The sequence below is a fragment of the Myotis yumanensis genome, unplaced genomic scaffold, assembly GCF_028538775.1.
Source record: "Myotis yumanensis isolate MYYU_CA2020_CCGP unplaced genomic scaffold, mMyoYum1.0.hap1 SCAF_18, whole genome shotgun sequence".
Classification (NCBI taxonomy): domain Eukaryota; kingdom Metazoa; phylum Chordata; class Mammalia; order Chiroptera; family Vespertilionidae; genus Myotis; species Myotis yumanensis.
In genome coordinates, this window is record NW_027223769.1 from 12,483,344 (window position 1) to 12,501,204 (window position 17,861).

At 56.0% G+C, this 17,861-nt stretch overlaps 1 protein-coding gene across 1 annotated transcript in view; it reads right to left on the reverse strand.

The window, feature by feature from the left end:
- Positions 1-2,796: 2,796 nt before the first annotated feature.
- JPH3 (junctophilin 3) overlaps positions 2,797-17,861 on the reverse strand; it is a 103,188-nt gene continuing 88,123 nt past the window's right edge. The window contains exons 3-5 of the mRNA XM_070397762.1: positions 14,752-14,876; positions 11,778-12,658; positions 2,797-9,438 (exon numbers count right to left, since the gene is read on the reverse strand). Of these exons, the coding sequence (XP_070253863.1) occupies positions 9,358-9,438; positions 11,778-12,658; positions 14,752-14,876 (1,087 nt within the window). The 3' untranslated portion in view covers positions 2,797-9,357. The remainder of the gene's footprint in view (positions 9,439-11,777; positions 12,659-14,751; positions 14,877-17,861) is intronic.

Here is a 17,861-nt window from a genome sequence, read left to right on the forward strand (position 1 = left end):
GGCTACTGCAAAGGTTGTCTTCTGTGCGGCCCTGCATGCACCAAGGTCCTGGTGGGGCCTGCCAGGGCAGGGCCAGGCTGAGGGTGGGCCACCCACACGGCAGGCGGCACTTGAATATGGAGTGGCCCCAGGAAGCATGCTCTGATACAGACTGGAACATTGGTGCTCTGTGGGCGGGTTTCTCTTCTGCAGGGCTAGGGGATGAACGTTCTGATGGACTGCATATTACCAACCTGGAGATGTGCTTTTTGACTTAACAATTGTCAGGAGTAGCCCTCAGACTGCCTGTATGAGTTTTCTTGTTATTTATAAAATAAAATAGCTGTTGGCTGGGCGGTTCTGCTCCTTCTCTGCCACTGGCTTTTCTTGGGGCTCTTAGTGATCAAGTGCACCTGAAGCCTCGGGGACCGATCCCTTAGCCTTGCTGGGGAGGAGGTGGTGGAGCCACCCTCTGTCCTTCACCCCTGGGGCTCAAGGTTGTCATTTGCAAAGTGACAGAGAGGAAGGAAAGCCGAGGGCAGTACTGGAGGGCAGTTGCCCCACTGTCCATCCCCATGCAGTTGCTGTGCAGTGCCTGGCCTGGGGGCAGAGGTTCCTCACAGCAGAAGTCCTGGTGTGTGAACATGCTGGCTGGTGCCTGCTCCAGGGTGAGTGGCAGGAGACTGCTTTTCATTTTTAAATTTGGGGTCAAAAGTTGGGCTTTGAATTACCACCTGGTGCATTTTTTCATCTTAAATATCTGCAACAATGAGAATGTAGGATCTTAGTTTTTAGTTAAGGGCCAACATCCCATTCATCCCATACTTTACCTGTTTTTTGTTTGTTTGTTTTTCAAAAGGGAATACCTCCCTCCAGCAGAGCAGGGCGTAGGCCAGGGCTTCAGTGGAAGAACAGGGGCCAACGTAATCCAGCAGCAGCCCCTCCTTCCACCTTGCCTTTACCTTCTCATGACGCTTGGCTCCAACCAGCTCCCACTGGTGTGCGCTTGTGCTCTAACAGGACCCAGGGGGAATGGGCTTTTGCAGGCTGATCAGAAGTGAGACGCTCTCCTCTTGCAGTAGCCTGCCCGCCACATCTGCCCACCGGAGCCTCCCTCTGGGTGTGTGCCTTGCATTGCCCAAAGGAGCCCTGGTCATCGGGGAGAGGCCAGGTGGGTGTTAGCCAGCATGGCGCCTGGTTGGTTGGCATGGGAGGAAGGGTCAGGGATTCTGCGTTTCGCTTGTGTTTGTGGCGCTTCCCTTGGGTCCTGGGGCAGTTTGAGTCCTGTATTGACATTCTGTGCAGAGTCCAGCTGGAAGCTCCTAGGGCGGCTGTAAAGCCAGGTGAGCACCGCAGCTGGCCCCCAGGAACTGCGCAGGTCCCTCGGCCTTGCTGTCTGACCGTGTGACAGGAACACACCAGGCTGGATCGTGCCGCTGCTAAGGCAGGAAATAATTGGGAGATCTTATCGGCTTCAACACAGTTGTCTATTATCAGAGGCCACTTTTCTTAGAGGAGCCTATAGCTAAAAGACTGGAAAGAAGGTAATTTTTAACCAGCCAAGTTGAAAGAAAAGTACCCTCCAGAGCAGCCTCTGTACAAACAGGTACCCGTTTTGCTGTCATGTCCATGGGGCTGCTGCTAAAGATGCAGTTTGCGTAAAGAGGTTGATCAGAACCCAGGAGGATTAAAGAAACGCTTCCAGGAGAGTTGCTGTCTCTGCTGTTTAATTGCTGTGATTAAAACACCAGGAACGGTGCCTTCGGTCTGCAGCAGCGGGGATGGGGAATCGACACAGGACCTCGGGTGCCCCAGGCGCAGCGGCCACGCCTGCTGTCCTGTTTGTCAGTGACTGGGTTGCCTAACTGAATGCTCTTGACACCCCGACGGCCACGTTGGCCACAAGTGGCCAGCATGCAGCCCCTGCCTTGCTGGAGCCGGAACCGCAGGAGGCGGCCATGTCCAGGTGGGCAAGGCCCTCGGTTGGCTGATTGTTGTTGGGAAGCCCTTAATACCCACCCCCTGGTGGTTTCCCACCCTTTTTCTTACTGGTGCCCATCACCCTGCCACATCAGCCCTGTGGACACCGTGCCGGGGCTTCTGGAAGAGCTCCATGGGGTTTCGAGTGTGACAAGTTCTCCATTCTCCCCACTTCCCAGGAGCACCTGAGCCCTGTCTGGGTCAGGCTGAAGTAAGAGGAATTCGCAGGGGTTGAGGTGTTGGTTTTTAAAAGCTGTTGACAGTGATGTTTATTGCAATTGGACATGTGATTTTTTTTAATACCAAGTTGGTACAAGCAGAAAGCCAGTGGCTAGGTGACAATACAAGTACATTGAGGGACCAGATATTGGGTGGGTCTGCTGGTGAAAGTTAACCTCTTCAAGAGGCTGCCCGTGTGAGATGTGTTGCAATGAGAAGGTGACACAAGTGTAGATTATATCAGAGGATGGCAGGGAGGGGACACTTGTTCCCTGACATAAAGGAAAAGGGATCAGCTCTAGCTCCAGTGAGTCTGAAATCCACCTGCTGTCCATTGCTGAGTTCCATGTATGGAACAGGCTTTCTAATAACTTCTGCTTTCCCAGGTGTTAAATCGGGAAGCAAGCTGTGCGTAGGTGGTTGATCACCAGAGATCAGTCCCATCTTATCTCGAGTACAGACCACAGTCATCCTTTTTTCTGTTTTGCATGAGAGCTTCGGCAGTGCCTTTTGAGTCCAGTCTGTCCAGGGTCTGACCTTGGGGTCTGACCATGGTGTCCAGCCGGAAGCCAAGGCACTGCCCAAAACAGTTAGTGGCCACAGGTGCTGGGACCAGGTGAGAAGCCACCCTGGAAGCTGTCGTGTCAGGCTGAGGCCGGGCGTGTTGAGCTGTGTGTGGCGTGGGACTCCGTGTGGGGAAGGGATCTCACCCGGGGAGCAGGGCTGGAGAGACCGCAGTGTGTCAGCAGGATTCCGAGGCAGAGAAACTCATGGGGAAGAAAGACACTCAGTACAGCCGCCCCATGAGAAGCACAGATGTTGAAGTTTAAGAAAATTAAAACAGGTTTGGAAAAAATAGACTGTGAGATCCTTGGGCCATTAGCTGGCAGGAGGTGGAGGGGGGGCGGGGGGAGGCTTGAATGGGGTAGGAGGCCTCAGGCACTCAGTTTATGGTGAGGAACCTGAGACGGTGAACAGGGTTATTAGCCTAAACACATAGGAAAAGCTGGTGAGAGAAGGTGGGGGGCACATTTCAGATTCGTATTCACAGAGCTTTCCTACTCAAAGTAATAAGATCCTCCAAATGTGACAGAGGGACGCTGTTGGTTAACGGAGGCTCAGTTCTGTAAGTTGTAATTACCCAGCTTATAATTTTGTCACTAGAAGGAACTTGCATTAAAGACACTTCTTATACAAGGATGCAAGTTTTCCAAATTTCAAATGACAATATTTATTACTAAAAGGAGCAAAATTTTTCTTTAATCTCAACACTGTCCCTTGCTTTCGGTTAGTGAAATATATAGTAATGGTCTGATTTAAACATTCATTAAAGAAAATTATTTTATTTTCATTTTGTAAATAACCAAGCTATTTTTCCAACCAAAAGAAAAAGGCTGAGGTAATGTTTTTAGCTGCTTCATTAATAGGAAAAATCAGAACATAGTCAACATTCCCTTTTGTCAATGCACAAAATGATTGCACAGTATTAGCAAACAGTTCACATGCACCATGGGAAAAGGGTGGAAAAAAGAAAACGCAGATTGAGACGGATTTATGTTAGAGTTCATTCACAAAAAGGCAACCACATCAGGGTTAGTGGTTTCATGTCTAGCGTGAGGATGAGCTTCACGCACTCTCACCTGAACGGTGCGGGCGTGTGGGTTTTAGTCAGGCTAGAAATGGTGATGGTGCAGATAAGCAGGGTCCAGCAGGAAGTGTTGTCAGGGTTAGCCCAGTGTTTGGAGGCATTGGCAGATCAGTGGTCAGGGGCACGCTCACTCCTGTATAAGCCACTGAGTGTGCGTGAGGGCCACTCAGACAGTGAGAGTGCAGGCCCTGCTGCTCTGATGGTGTCAGTGACCACGCTAAAGGACAGGCTCACTCAGAGGCCCTGTGGGAGAGCCCGGTCCCAGGGCCATGGGTGCCAGAGTAGCCTGGAGGGCGCATGCGCAGTGCTGGCCCTCAGCGCGGATTCCTTCCTCCTGAGCCTCCCACTGTCTACCTGGCCTGTGCCGATGTTTGGGAGGCCCACGTGGGGCAGCATTCCTCCTGACCGGCCTTCCCGGGCTCACACAGTGTGGTGTAGGCGTCACTCATGGGAGGTCGGTGGGTGCATAGTATGTCTGTCCTGTTGGAACTGATCACATTTAGAGAGAAAGAGAAATTCATGGGCTGTGTAAGTGCTCTTGCAATATGAGTGCTCTAATGTTAAGGGACTAGAACTTATCACGCCTGCATTGGGTGTGTCAATGCTGACCTCTAAGGAAGTAGCCCTGGCTCCTGCCTGACCTAGCAGGTGTGGATGAATTACCGAGGGCCCAGGGGTCCAGCCAAGACCCGTCTCCACCTTTCCTTGGGGCCTTCTGCCTCCATGGGTTTGGGTTGCCGCTGTCACCACATCACCAAGCAGTGGCAGCACAGCTGGCGCCCTGCATCCTGTGGCACAGACACGATGGGAAGGGCAGCAGGAGAGGGTGTGCACGGATGTGGCGACAGGCCTGGGCAGCCTGGGGCCTGACCCCGTGGTGCCGGCAACAGTGAGCTGTGTGTATCTCGGGCAGCAGGTGTGGTGGGGCAGCCCAGTGAGGTAGGTGTGTGAGGTCTGCCGCGCTCCCCGGCCCTGCTTGCCATCCCTCAAAACCCCGGACCCAGGCTCACTGCACCGGCTTCCTGTGGCAAGCTCACATCCACACCTTGCTCTGCCCTGGTGGCTGCCTGCTTCTCTGAGGTTTAGGAGCATGTTTGCACATTTATCTCAGGCACTTCCATGGTGGGATTTCACGTGGAAGCAAACTCCAAAAGCATTGAGCCATCTTCCAAAGCATTGCTTCCATCTCCCTCAGGGGTGGTCCCGTTCTGGCACCGCCCCCGCCATGTTTCCCTCTGCACTTCTCACTCCGTGCCAGCACCTTCTCCGTGCCTTCCTGAGCCCACGCCCCTACGTGTTTCAGGGACTGCGCCCTTGTGCTTCCATAGTTTTCAGACATTCCATATAGTCTGTAGTTCACATTGTCCAGGCACATGGAGACACTGTAAAAATACAGCTTTATTTTTTATTTTTAAACAAAGGCAGCTGCACTTTTTCTTCTTTTAAGGCTGAGTTAGGGACACTTCTGGACACTTGGGGCAGGTCGTTTTTCTAGCGTTGCTTACTGATGGTCTTGCCTGACGTGGCCAGCCCTGGCCAGAGAACAAAACTAGCCAGACACCTTACGTTTACAGACAGCTTCCCCTCATTCCTTCTTTCTCTTGATCCTGTTACTTCACTTTTATGCTGACCTGACTAGGAGCCAATGCTTGTCCGAGGCAAGGTTTCCTCAGTATCATGACACTGAGGTGTTTGTCAGCGATACTCAGTACTGTCAGTTGATTGTGAGGGTCAGGCAGTACATTCAGCTGTGGAAGTCGATGTCTTAAAACCTAGTAGGCACCTTTATGGCAACTTTCTGAGACCAAAGGCAAGAAAAAAAAATGGAAGACAAGACCTATAAAAGGTAAAGAAACCGAGCTTCCTGTAGAAAAGGGTTGCATCTTCCACCCTCGTGTTGAAAAGTGTCTTATTGTGCACGTGAAGGTGAAATAAGCAAGTGCCCCTGGAGGAGGCCACTGGGGCGTCTCTGGGAGCACTCCCTGGGCCTCTTAGGCCCCCCCTCTTGGGTACAGGTGAGAACTCCCTGACAGGAAAACCCTGCCCAGAGAGAGAATACTGGTGGTGATTGGGTGTCTGTAAAGAATAATCAGAAACCCAAACCAACAAAAATCGCAAAAAATGGGACCATTTGATTCACGCCCCCAAGTATTCATCTTTAACAAGTCCTGTGTCTTGTGGGATCTGAACACCTCCCCAGTTCTCAGTAATGCCCTTTGGTTTGTCAGGGGGGTGGCCGCATAACTTACTGAAAGGGAACGGGAGCACCTTGATGACCAGGCTGGGGCGTCAGGTGTTAGCCAGGACATGGGGCTGCTCCGTCTGTGTGCCCGGGTGCCAGACAGGCCCCGAGGGGAGCCCGTGCACTGGTGAGTCTCTCTTATCTTGGGCTTAGCGCATGTCGGAAAGAGCCTGTCATCCTACCACGAGTGTGTTTATTCACACCACACACCATGGCGTCTCAACAAGACCGGAGTGTATTGGTCGTTAGATGTCATGGACTTCCTAGGAAAGTGAGTCAGAGAGTCCTTGCATTTTCATGACTCTCCTCCCTCGAATGATTTAGGCAACGGGCTTTGCATTTTTGTGGATGCACTGATTTTTTTTCGATATTAGCATCGTCTTCCTTGTCAGTTATTTTGGCTTATGTACTGCATACCTCATCTCTGTCTTTGGGAATCTGTGTGCTAATGATTACAAACCTAAGAATTCAAAAGGATGGACGAATAGGACTTTTCAGGGGCCTGAAATCACCCAGGCATTGTGCAGACACGAAGCAGACTTAAAAGCACAAGTAAATCCGGTACACGGGGCTCCTTACTTTGTGGTAAGTGGAACCAGTGAACCATCAGCACAGACCTGTTACCTGGTGACTTTACAGGGTAACGTCCGTTCCAGCTCATTAGGGTAAGGTGCGAGTGCAGGCTCCAGCCTGGGGCGTGAGGAGAGGTGGGCACGAGGTGGCAGCCCCTTCTCCCGTGGCCCAGCCTAGTATCTCAGGTATCTCAATTTCTCTGCCCCAGGTTTCCACATCCAGAGCATGTCGGGAGAACTGACTCTCACAAGGTTGCTCTGGAATTAATTAAAACTTGTCAGTGCTCTGCACCAGTGGGGGCAGCCATGACACGTCTATTTTCCCCAGTCCCACGTGTCCTTGTTGAATTCAGCGCACACACATCCATGAGGAACGTGCATGAGAGAAGCAGGTCAGCGGACTTGGCCTGGAGTTAGGTGACTGGTGCACCCATTGGACAAACCCGAGGCTCTGGGCAGGTAGGAAAAGCAAGCTGGGCTGAGCGAAAGCATTCGGCCAATCTGCAGGGATGCTGCGAGGCAGCCTGGTCTTTAATCACACTGGAACAATTAAAGAGCTTTCTGGTCTCTCAGACCGTGTTTTGGTCGTGGTGGAATCTACTTGGAATTCACCAGGAGTGCAGGGAAATGGCTCTGCCCTCTGTAGGTGCGGAGCGTGGGGGGGGTGGGGGGGGGGCGGGAAGGTGTTGATTTGTTTTCACAAGTGTGTGATTGGCAGCTGGACCAGTGATGGAGACATCTAGTCATGAAACCACTACTGCTTCTGTTGAATGAGGTGCGCTTCTGTGCCGCTGCTTTTATGCATCTAACAGCCTCATGGTGTTTGCATGTAAATATATAAACCCGCATTTGTAGGTACCATTTTTGTCATGCAGTTATTGGAATGTACAAAAAAAAGTCTGTAATCTTGACAGAGAGTTGCAAAGAATTATAAACCACATATCCCAGCATGATGATTCTTAGGGCTGCAAGGAGCAGGCATCTTTATTTGGTTCACTTCAGGTCTGCAGCAACCACTTGATATTAAAAAAGAGGAACGGAAAAAAGATGTACAAAAAGATGTGATATCCCTTTAGAAAGCAACATTATCAGAAATGTATTTCCTACGGATCCTCCCTCCCTTTCCCATGTCTCCACTCCCCAAAAAAGACCCCAACCTAAACCAAAATGTGAGAAGGAACGGGGATTGAATGTATAACAGAAAAAAAATAAAACTGAATTTAACTGGAACATGCTCTAATCTTTAGTTTATTTCTGGTTAAAAATATAGCAATCCAGTGCAGTGTAGTAAAGAAATCTGCTTGAAAGGTAGCAGAGAAACAGCTAAACATAAGCAAAGCAAGGCAGAGTCATAGGCGGGCTGTACCCAGGACGACTGTGGGGCTCACCTTAAGGACCTTCCCAGGTGTGAGCACAGGGGACCTGGGTATGGACGTGCCCGTGGCCCCACAGACACATCCATACCCGCTGGCCGGGCTGGCTCGAGCTAGGACCATAGAGCACTCAAACATTCTGGAGCCTTGTTCTTTTGTTTGGATGACAGAGCAACACTGGTGGAGAAAGCAGAAACGCCAGGAATCTGTGTGTGACTGAAAGTTGTGTTACATATTTGGGGGGAGATGGATATGCAACGATTTCTCAGGAATTTTTAAGCCACTTGATTTCAACCACATTCTGTCCTGGGACTAGACCAGCTCCGGAGAATTAATGAGGCATCTGGGAAGAAGAGGCATGTCTGTGGGGGAAGTTGCAGGCACAGGACAAAATGAAACTCGTGGGCTCAGTGATGTGGGAGAAGATGGTGTCATGAAAGGGCTGTGGACGTCTGACAGGGACGTGGGAGCCTGGATACCTGTCCTGCACAGTAAGTACTGGAAGGCCGTGCTGCAGCCCAGACGTGATGGCCCAGGGGCCGCACTGCTCCCTGCCCTCTGGCACCAGCCCCGCGCCTCTGCAGCCTCCCGACATCTGCAGCCTGGCTGCCCTGGGTCTGGTGGGAGGATGGGGAAGAGAGAGGGACAGCAGGGAAATGAGGACGTCGCTGTGAGACTCGGGTGGGACCTGGCCTTGCAAGGAAAGCCGTGGGGCAGTGCCGAGACCAGGCATCTGTTTTTTGGGGAAGAGAAGAGAGGACAGACCTCTGCTTCCTTAACTCTGCAGCACAGATTTAAAACAGAAAAAGCCCAGGCTGCTGCCAGCCAGGATGGGACACCCTCTTCCCCGGGCCTCGCCCACATTGACCCCCCCGATTCCAGGACAGAGGAGAAGCAGAGTGAGCTGACTCCCCGCCTCACACCTCCCAGCCGCTGCTCCCCCCACAGCCACAGCTGGACACTCGGAGGGGTCCTCCTCGGCTGCCTCCTTTCCCACGTCCCTGGAGGGAGTGTGATGACGATGGTGACGATTTTATTGTTTTTGCAGCTGATTTGCTGGGATCCCTTTTCTTTCCACTTCAAGCTGGAGGATCGGCGTGCTGGCCTCCTTCTGCCATGCCACACAGCATAGTGTTATACAAGCAAAGAATTTTGGCTAAAATCCAAAAAACATTACTCAGAAAAAAAGGCAAACTGTGAGTAATACCCAATCGTGTTGTTCTGTGAAGAAACTCGGAAGTAGCTGTGGGCTGTCCGAGTTATGATCCTTTCCTTTTTGTTGTTTTGCTTTTAACGTCCCCCTTTTGTACACCAACTGGTATTTTTGCTAATGTGACAATTTCATCAGATGAAAAAGTTAATAAACAAAATGGCGACTCCGATGTTTAGCAAGATCACCATGGCTACCAGGATGGGAGCTGAGCCCTGGAACAGAAGGAGAGAGAGAGGGTTGAGCCTGGTCTGGATTGTTCTCTCTCTGGCCATACCCACTCCCCAGCCCCAGACCAAAACAGGAGGTTGGAACCAAACATCCAGCTCTTCAGAGCATGAAGCCCTGCAGAAGTCAGACCTGAGGAAGAGGCCGCCACTGGACTCGAGGTCTGCAGTCACTGCCCCGAGCGCTCTGGAGGCTGCCCTCCCTCCTGGTGCCCCAGGTCTCTCCTCACGTAAACACCGCACACCCAGCCCTGTACAGCTGGGACTTCAGACACTGCCACTGGATTTCAGATGCAGCCCACCCAGAGTGGCCCCGAAATTCAGCCTGGGACCCCCCAACCGTCAATGGGAGAACCTCTAACAGGCCTCTGAACACATCTTCCTCAATGGAAACCACCTTCCCGGAAGCGGCTCCAGCTCTGTGCTAACCGCTGTCCCTGAGCCACCCGCCTCCCTCGCCAGGGGGAGGAGCACTTGTCTTCTCCAGCCTTTTCTGGGCGCCCAGTGCCCAGTGCCTCAGGGCGGAGCCCACAGTCACTTGGGCTTGTCATCTTGAAGCCTCAGTGATGGGTGCAGGGCCCGCCCCCTGGAGAGGCCTCTGCTGGAACGCCCCTCCACTCCCCTGTCCTGGGGTCCCCAGCCGCCCCTCAGGACCAGGCATTGGTCTGGCAGAGTAAGTACCAGAGCCCAGCTGGAAGCTTCCACCTCTTCCCAAGGGAGCTCCATTGTAAAGCTCCCAGACTCGCCAGCAGAGTTAAGTGGGAAACTACGGAACCCTTCCTGCGTCTCCACCCTGCCCATCATCCGGGTCCTAAAATAACACATTTGCACACAGGTGCACATGGGCGCACACATCAGGTGCGCACACACCACGTACGTGCGGCTGCACATGCACACACATTCCCAGCTGCCAGAATGAGGGAAGCGGAGTTGTGGCAGCTGGCACTTAGGCCCCGGGGGCTGCTCTCCACGGGGGTTGAGAGGGGTTTGGGCGGGGAAGGCAGAATAGGAACCAGCCCACCAGCAAGAAGACATGCTCACATGTTTCAAGGGGAAGCAGAAATGGCCTCGAGGGCCAGCAGGCTGTCTTCTGATAGGCAGCTTCTCTCCCAAGGGAACAACATCAGATGAGGGACGGGCAGACACCGACCCTGCCCTGCAGCGGCACCAAGTCCCAGGGGCCAGTCTGGATGGCAGGCAGCACACAGGCTGGTTACTCAGTCGGACTCTGCATGCCCGTGAGGCAGGCCCCCAGTGTTCCTCTGGGACAAGTGGGACTGTGGCACGTGGTGCCCATCAGCACGTGTAGGAGGGCCTGTAGGCTGACACTGGTCCAGGGGGATCATGTGGGACCACACAGGCATCAGCCTGAGGTGTAGGTCTGAAGTGTGTTCCAGTGGCCCTTTCTGCTGCCACTGGGCCAAGGGACTAAGGCATGTTGCTTCTAGGCGGAAGCCACCTGACAAAGGGTCCCAGGAGGTACCTCTGGGTGCAAGAGCTCTCCCCAGCCCCTGACAGGTCCTGCCCAGGGGTGTCTGTCCTTCCCTCCAATCCAGCCACCTTGGGAGTGGTGCTTCTAGGTGAGTTTCACACCTGAGACACGGTCCTCACTCCTGAGCAGCCCCGGTGGCCCCCCGGGGCCTGATCAACCTGGACTACAGCCCCATCCGGAGCCACTGATCCCACAGGCCTGGGTGGGTCAGAGCCTCATTCTAACGAACTCCCGGAGTGCCCTGCAGTGCCATACTCAGAGAACCACGGCTTAACAGGAAGGGCCGAGGGGTGGACAGCCTCACAGAACTGTCCATCTCACCCATTAGAAAGTAGGCCTTGGAGCAGGACACATGTGTCCTGGCAAATGGGACCACCGTGCCTGGCCCGCAGGTAAGCGGTGTGGCCTGGACAAAGGACCTGACCCAGCCTGACGCCCCTGCTCTGCGTCTGACCCTCTGTCTCTCCTGGACAGACTCGTGGGCAGTGGTGGGGGCTCACAGGAGACTCCAGAGGGAGTTGGAGGAACTTTGGGCAGGTCTGGGCGAGGCTGGGTCCCATGCTGCCATCTTCCTTTTGGAGCTTCCAAACCTGCCCAAGTGTTTCACTAAAAGGATCAAGCCTGTGACGAACCTCCTGAGTCTCCGTCTGACGGAAATGCCCCCCAGCCCTGCACTGGCTTCCTGGGAGGGAGGGCCCCAGTCCTTGGAAGCCAAGGCCATCAGCCTGGGGCCGCTCCTGACCCCCACCCCACCCACTCAGCTAGAGCGGACTCCATGGAAGTCTCCGGATGGGGGACGAACCTGGGCTCTCACTCCCCACGGGCAGCCACTCACCGTGCTGGACTTGAGCTCGTCCCCGTTCTCCTCGTCGGACTCCCGGGCCACGGGCGAGGACTTTTGGGGCGGGGAGAAGGTCAGGTCCCAGCGCAGCAGCCGGGGCTCGGCCCTGTCGCCCAGCCGCAGGCTCTCCAGTCTCTGCACCGCGGGCTCCGCGCTCGCAGCCGGCCGGACGTTCTCCTTGTTCTGGGACTTAGATCTCAGTCTCTGCGCCCCAAAGCCCCGGTCCTCGCCCAGGCCCCGGCAGGCAGCCCCCCTACTGTAGCGTCTCTTCTGGGGGTAGGCCTCCTGCCCGTGGGAGTCCACCCTCAGCAGGGGCTTCATTTCCATCTCATAGTTGCTCAGCTTTTCCTCGTCCAGCTCCAGCAGCTTGGCGCCCCCTGAGCTGGGGTTGCTGGCCCGAGGGTGGGAAGTCCAGAAGGCAGGGGGCGACTCCGTCCGCCGCTCCCGGGGCTTGGGGTTCCCGGGCTGCTTGTGGCCCGAGCCCCGGGTGCGGAAGTCCTCTGCGGGCTGGCCACTGCGGAGGGTTCCGCTGCGGACCCCCCTGGAGGCCCCGGCCTTCTCCTCGCCCCAGCTGTGGCGGCCGTAGTCCCCTCCTCTGCCCTCCAGGAGCATCTGGATGTCCCCGCCCCGCTCCTCGTCCACCGACACCTGTCGCGAGAAGTGGGCGACCTTGTTCCTGGAGGCAGGGGCTGGTGGGGGGGTGGCCGAGGGGCTGGCAGGGAAGCTCTGCAGGGGGCTGTCATCGGGGGTCAGGTCCGAGGGGGTGGTGCCCTTGCGGTACAGCTCCGGGCTCTCCTGCTGCATGGGCGTCCCCATGGAGATCACCTCGATGTCGTCGCTGGAAGCCTGCCGCTTCGGCCGCTGGTACTCGAGCCCTGTACGGAGGAGGAGCGGGCAGCACACAGGCTGGTTACTCAGCCGCATGCGGGGCCTGGTCTCACCCGAGGACAGCAGCACAGGCTGGGACACAGTGGTTCCCAAAGCCCCTCCGTGGCCCCCAAACCACCGCCCAGAGGTGCTTTGAGGATGACCAGGTCCCGACAGGCAGTGGTGGGCAGCAGCTCTGGCGCAGCCCCGGTTGCAGGCAGACCAAGGCTCAGTGTGCAAGGACTGGGGCCTGCCTACTCTGGGGGTCTCGGGTCCCACCCCCCATGGGGCCCTCCTGAGGATGAAAGGAAGCATCTCCTGCTAGGTGACCTTTGAGGTCTTGTGGCCTGGGAAGGGGGGCCTGTCTGCCCAGGACACGGACCTCTCGGGTGGCCTAGGCCTCTGGTGGCCTGTTCTTCCTGCCCTACCCCCCACTTGGGCTCCCCTCCCTGCTTCCATACTGGAGCTTCTGAACCAGGGCAGGAGAGGGCCTTAGGGGACGGCACCCTCGGTGTGGCCAGGATTCTCAGCAGGGGCCGGGCGCCCCGTCTATGCATCCACCATGCTGTTGGCATGCATGGGGGCCTGAGGCGGTGACCAGAACAAGGCAGAGCTGTAGACGCCCATGAACAGTCCCTGGGGTGTTTCAAAGGGTGAAGGCCACCAAGGGGTGTCCCATGTGGTCCTGGATGTGCTGGGTAGACAGGTGCTGGGACTTGGGGCAAGCAGTCAGTCCCCCTGCATCTGCACCCATTTGTCATATGGGGTGTAGTCTCCCACACCTCTGCAGCCATGGGACAGGGGCACGGGTGGTCCCCCTCTTCCCCAGTCCCCAGCACAGAGAGGGAAACAGGCCAAGGGGTGTCTGAGGGACAACATGGAGAACTGCCCTCCCTGGGGTGGGGGGCCCTGGCCCCATCACAGGACTCCCATGACCCTCCCCTGACCTGCCCAACTGTGATCTGGACTTTCTGGGGCCCAGGCCCCTGCTCCTTACACCCTAGGGTCCCAGACAAGCCTGGACACCAACCCTCCAGGATACCCTGAACCCCACGCCCAGAGTGGTGCCCTCATGCTCAGCTCCAGCGCCCCGTCAGCGCCACCAGCCTGGAGACTGTGCTCCGCTAAAATTAGTTGCAGAGCGCGTGACATTCCTGGAAGCATCCTTGTGAAAATGCAAAGCAGAACATGTGTGGCTGGATTCCAACACCTTTGTCCCTTATCTTGGGTCCTCCTGCCTCCCAGAAGCAGGCGGCCTCCCTCCTGCCCCAAAGGCCGGGACCCTCCCGGTGAGGCCAAGAGCTCCGGCTCCAGGAGAGCTCAGGTGAGCGCTCAGGATAGACTGTGCATGGCAGATGTCAGCCTAAAACCTCCAGCGGCTTCTATTCCCACAAACCTGGCCTCCAGGGCTTCCTGCTGCAGAGGAAGCGCCAGGGTGAGGCCAGAGGGAAGTGAGCGGAGACAGGGGGCTGTCTGCCCTCTCTCAGCAATGCCCGCCTTCTCCAGCCCCCTCTGCCTCCCTCAGGCCTGGTCCCCAGACAGGACGAGGGTCACAGATCTGCTACCTGCAGTGGCTTCTAGCTCCTCCAGCTCCCACCAAAGGACATGGCGGGAGCTCCCCTCAGTTAATGAGCCACTCTGCCCAGTGTGGCCGCCAGTAGGCACGCGTGGCTCTCTACAGTTAAATGCAGATCAGTTCTGATCAAATGCAACTAATGACCAGGGCCTCAGCCAACTAGCCCACATGGCCACTAGCTACCTTTTTGAACAGAGCAGTTATAGAATAGTTGGTTTGTCACAGAAAGTTCTAGCATAACATTGGGGGAAGGGCAGGGAGAGACCACATGCACACGCAGAGCACAGAGACATTCACCATCATGGAAAGCAGAGGGTGATGCATGGAAACGCGTGCACACAGGGACACAGCCCCGGAGGCAGGGAGAGGTGCTGACACGTGTGAGGGAGGAGTGTGCCAAGGCCCTTGCAGGGACACACATCATCGTGAAGGAGCGTGAACACAAGGGGAGACGGCAGCGGGCAGCACCTGCTGGAACGTGGCCTTGGAGGACACCCTGCCCCACCCGCCTGGCGCCCGACTCACCGTTTTCCCTGTGCTGGAAGGAAGGTGAGAACTCTTTGGCAGTGATCCTGGCGATCCGTGCTTCCTCCTGGGCCTTCTGGGCCGCAGTGAGGGCTGCCTCGGCCTTGGCCCGGGAGTGGGAGGTCCTGGGGGAGAGGCAGGAAGGGCAGTGAGGGCACAGGAGGCAGAGGGGCTGGGCAGCCCATCCCACAGTGGGCTGGGCCAGGACAGGATGCTGGGCGCCCTGGGGTATGTGCCCTCAGACTTTCGGGTCTCTCGTTCCTTCATTCATTCAGCGAACATCCCTGGGCACCAACCAGACCAGCTCATTTGGGCACAGGGCACACCACCCCTGTGCGGGGCCTGGGTCCCAGATGAGCTCAGGTCCTGCAGCAGGAGTGTCCCTCCTCCCTGGGTCGTTCCAGACTGAAGCCGAGACCGGCTGACTCATCTCTGAGTCTCCAGGAGCAAGCAGGTGCTTAACCAATGTTGACCTGACAAATGAGCAGTTTGGGGGGGCAGGTGCACCCCGCCACACCCAAGGGGTGAGTAGGCAGCCAGGCTTTTGAGCAGGAAGAGGCAGGCTTGATGGTGGACCCGCCAGCACTCAGAAGGTCAAGGGCATAAGGAACAAAAACGCTCCTCCAGCCCCAGGCTTGGCTCCAGGCCCAGGGAGGAGCCGAATCGCTAGGAAGGACTCTCCAGACACGTCCAGACGCCCACTATCCTGTACCCAGGCTGCCCATTGCTCATCCCAGCAGGTGGCACTGCCACCCCCGGCTCCCCCTGAGAAGGAGGCCCAGGTGAGCCGAGAGCGGGGGAAGGCGTTCCCGGGAGGCCGCGCTGGGACTGCAGCTGGTCCCCGGCACACTCGCGCGGTGCTCCTTCCACTCCAACCCCCACCCCACCCCACCCACATGGGGTCAGGGGGCGTCCGCTCAGCCATCACCTGGCACCTTCTAGCAGCTGCTATCACTAACCCCGTGTGTGGAAGAGGCAGGCTTAGAGAGTGGGCGTGAAGTGCGGTCTCCAGATGCTGGGAGAAAGCAAGTCTGTCTCCCACGGGCTCTGCCCAGAGGCCAGGCCTAGCTCCTCCAGCGCCTCACTGTGAGTGATGGCGCCTCTCGGAGCACAGGCATGGCACCTCCAGGTAGGAGCCGAGAGGCTCAGTGGAAGTCACATTTCTGTGCCTCGGTTTCTCCCTTGGTCACACGGTGTCAGTGACACCACTGACCTCATGAATGTATGGGGGGTGGGGGGGCATAGGAAGTCCCCAAGCACAGGCTGGGTGTGGGGGACGTGATCAGAATGGGTTTGCTCTCACGTCGGTAAACATTCTGCACGCGTTGCACCAAGTGGCAGACCCGGTGATGCCCACACCAGGTGGATGGGTGACGGAGGCCAGCCGGTCAGTTGGATGTTGCTGCCCCAAGATGTCTAGCCCAGGGGTCCCAGGACTCTGCTCCCCAGCTGAGGCCCACATGAGGCCCTCCTCCCTCCATAAAACGAGGCTGGACTGGGTGCCCAAGGCAGGACGATGCCACGCGTCCCTACATCTCACTTGCCTGGTGTCCTGGCTCCAGGGGGCACTGCTTCCCAACACCAGGGAAACTGAGGCACAATGACCAGTCCAACACACGGGGTAGCCTGCCCCTCAGCGGTCGCCTTTCAAGGCTCCTCTGAGCAGCCTGACCCTCCAACACCCCAGTTCCTCAGTCCACAGGCTTACCCCGGAGACCCCTCGCTCCTCGTGAGTGACCAGGCTTTCTCGTTTCAAAATTCCACCAATAACTAGGGACAACTTTGCTATAAGAAACATACGTATGACATACGGATGCACAGTAAATCACAGCACGAATATGTGTGCAGGAAATGAGGTGAGTGCTGAGGCTGCCCGCGCGGCGTCTCCAGGTTCCAGGGTCCCCGTTAAAACTCCTCTCCAGGGCTCCCGCTGCCCGCCACCCGCTGCACCGCCTGGCCGCAGGCCCCCCAAACTGAAGAGAAACCCCTGCAAAATGTAGCATGGAGGAGAGTCTGCTCAGAGTTCTCCCTCCTAGAAGTTGGGAAAAGATGACAGTCACTCAAGACAGCTGCAACCCCATGTCCCTTGGGCGCACAAGCTGCGAAGCACCACCTTCTAGAACAGCGGTTCTCAACCTGTGGGTCACGACCCCTTTGGGGTTCGAACGACCCTTTCACAGGGGTCGCCTAAGACCATCGGAAAACACATATATAATTACATATTGTTTTTGTGATTAATCACTATGTTTTAATTATGTGCAATTTGTAACAATGAAAATACATCCTGCATATCAGATATTTACATTACGATTCATAACAGTAGCAAAATTACAGTTAGGAAGTAGCAACGAAAATAATTTTTTTATGGTTGGGGGTCACCAAAACATAAGGAACTGTATTAAAGGGTCGAGGCATTAGGAAGGTTGAGAACCACTGTTCTAGAAGATTCCTTGGGAACCCTGTGGTTGTAATTACAACAGAAGAGGGGCAGGAGCCTCGTGGAGACAAAGCCATTAATAAAGCACCAGTTATTAACACTGAATTTGCATCAATAACAAATCAACTGGATGAATCATTCCTGCAGCCTTTGGCCCCTCCCCACCCACCCGCCTCTGAGGACCACGCCCACCTGAAGCCCGAGAGCTCCAGCCCCGGCTCCCGAAGGCCACAGCCATGAGTTTATGGAATACGTGGGCTGGGGCAGGTACGTCGGTATCCCGAGAGCTGTCAGCGTGGCCACGTGAGAAACAGGTGGAAGTCAGACCCAGTGAGGCCGGCGTGAGCCTCCACGGCCACACGCAGGTGGGAGAGTCAGTGACGAGGGGAAGGACCGGGTGGCAGGGTGAGTGGAGCAGAGGCCTGCGGAGCCAGCTCCCGCCACTTGTCCCGCATCCGTCCTGGGCTGAGACCCAGCGAGCGGACAGCTACAGCTACAGCAGCACGACGCCCCAGCCCGGAGACCTGGAGGCTGACCGAGGCCCGAGTAACCCCTGGAGGGGCTCTGAACTGGGGGCCTCTGGGAGGGTCCATGTGTCCCCTGAAATTATACTCAAAATGCTCTACTCACACCCCCAACCCCCAAAGCAGAGGGTGCGCACCTTTCATCAGAT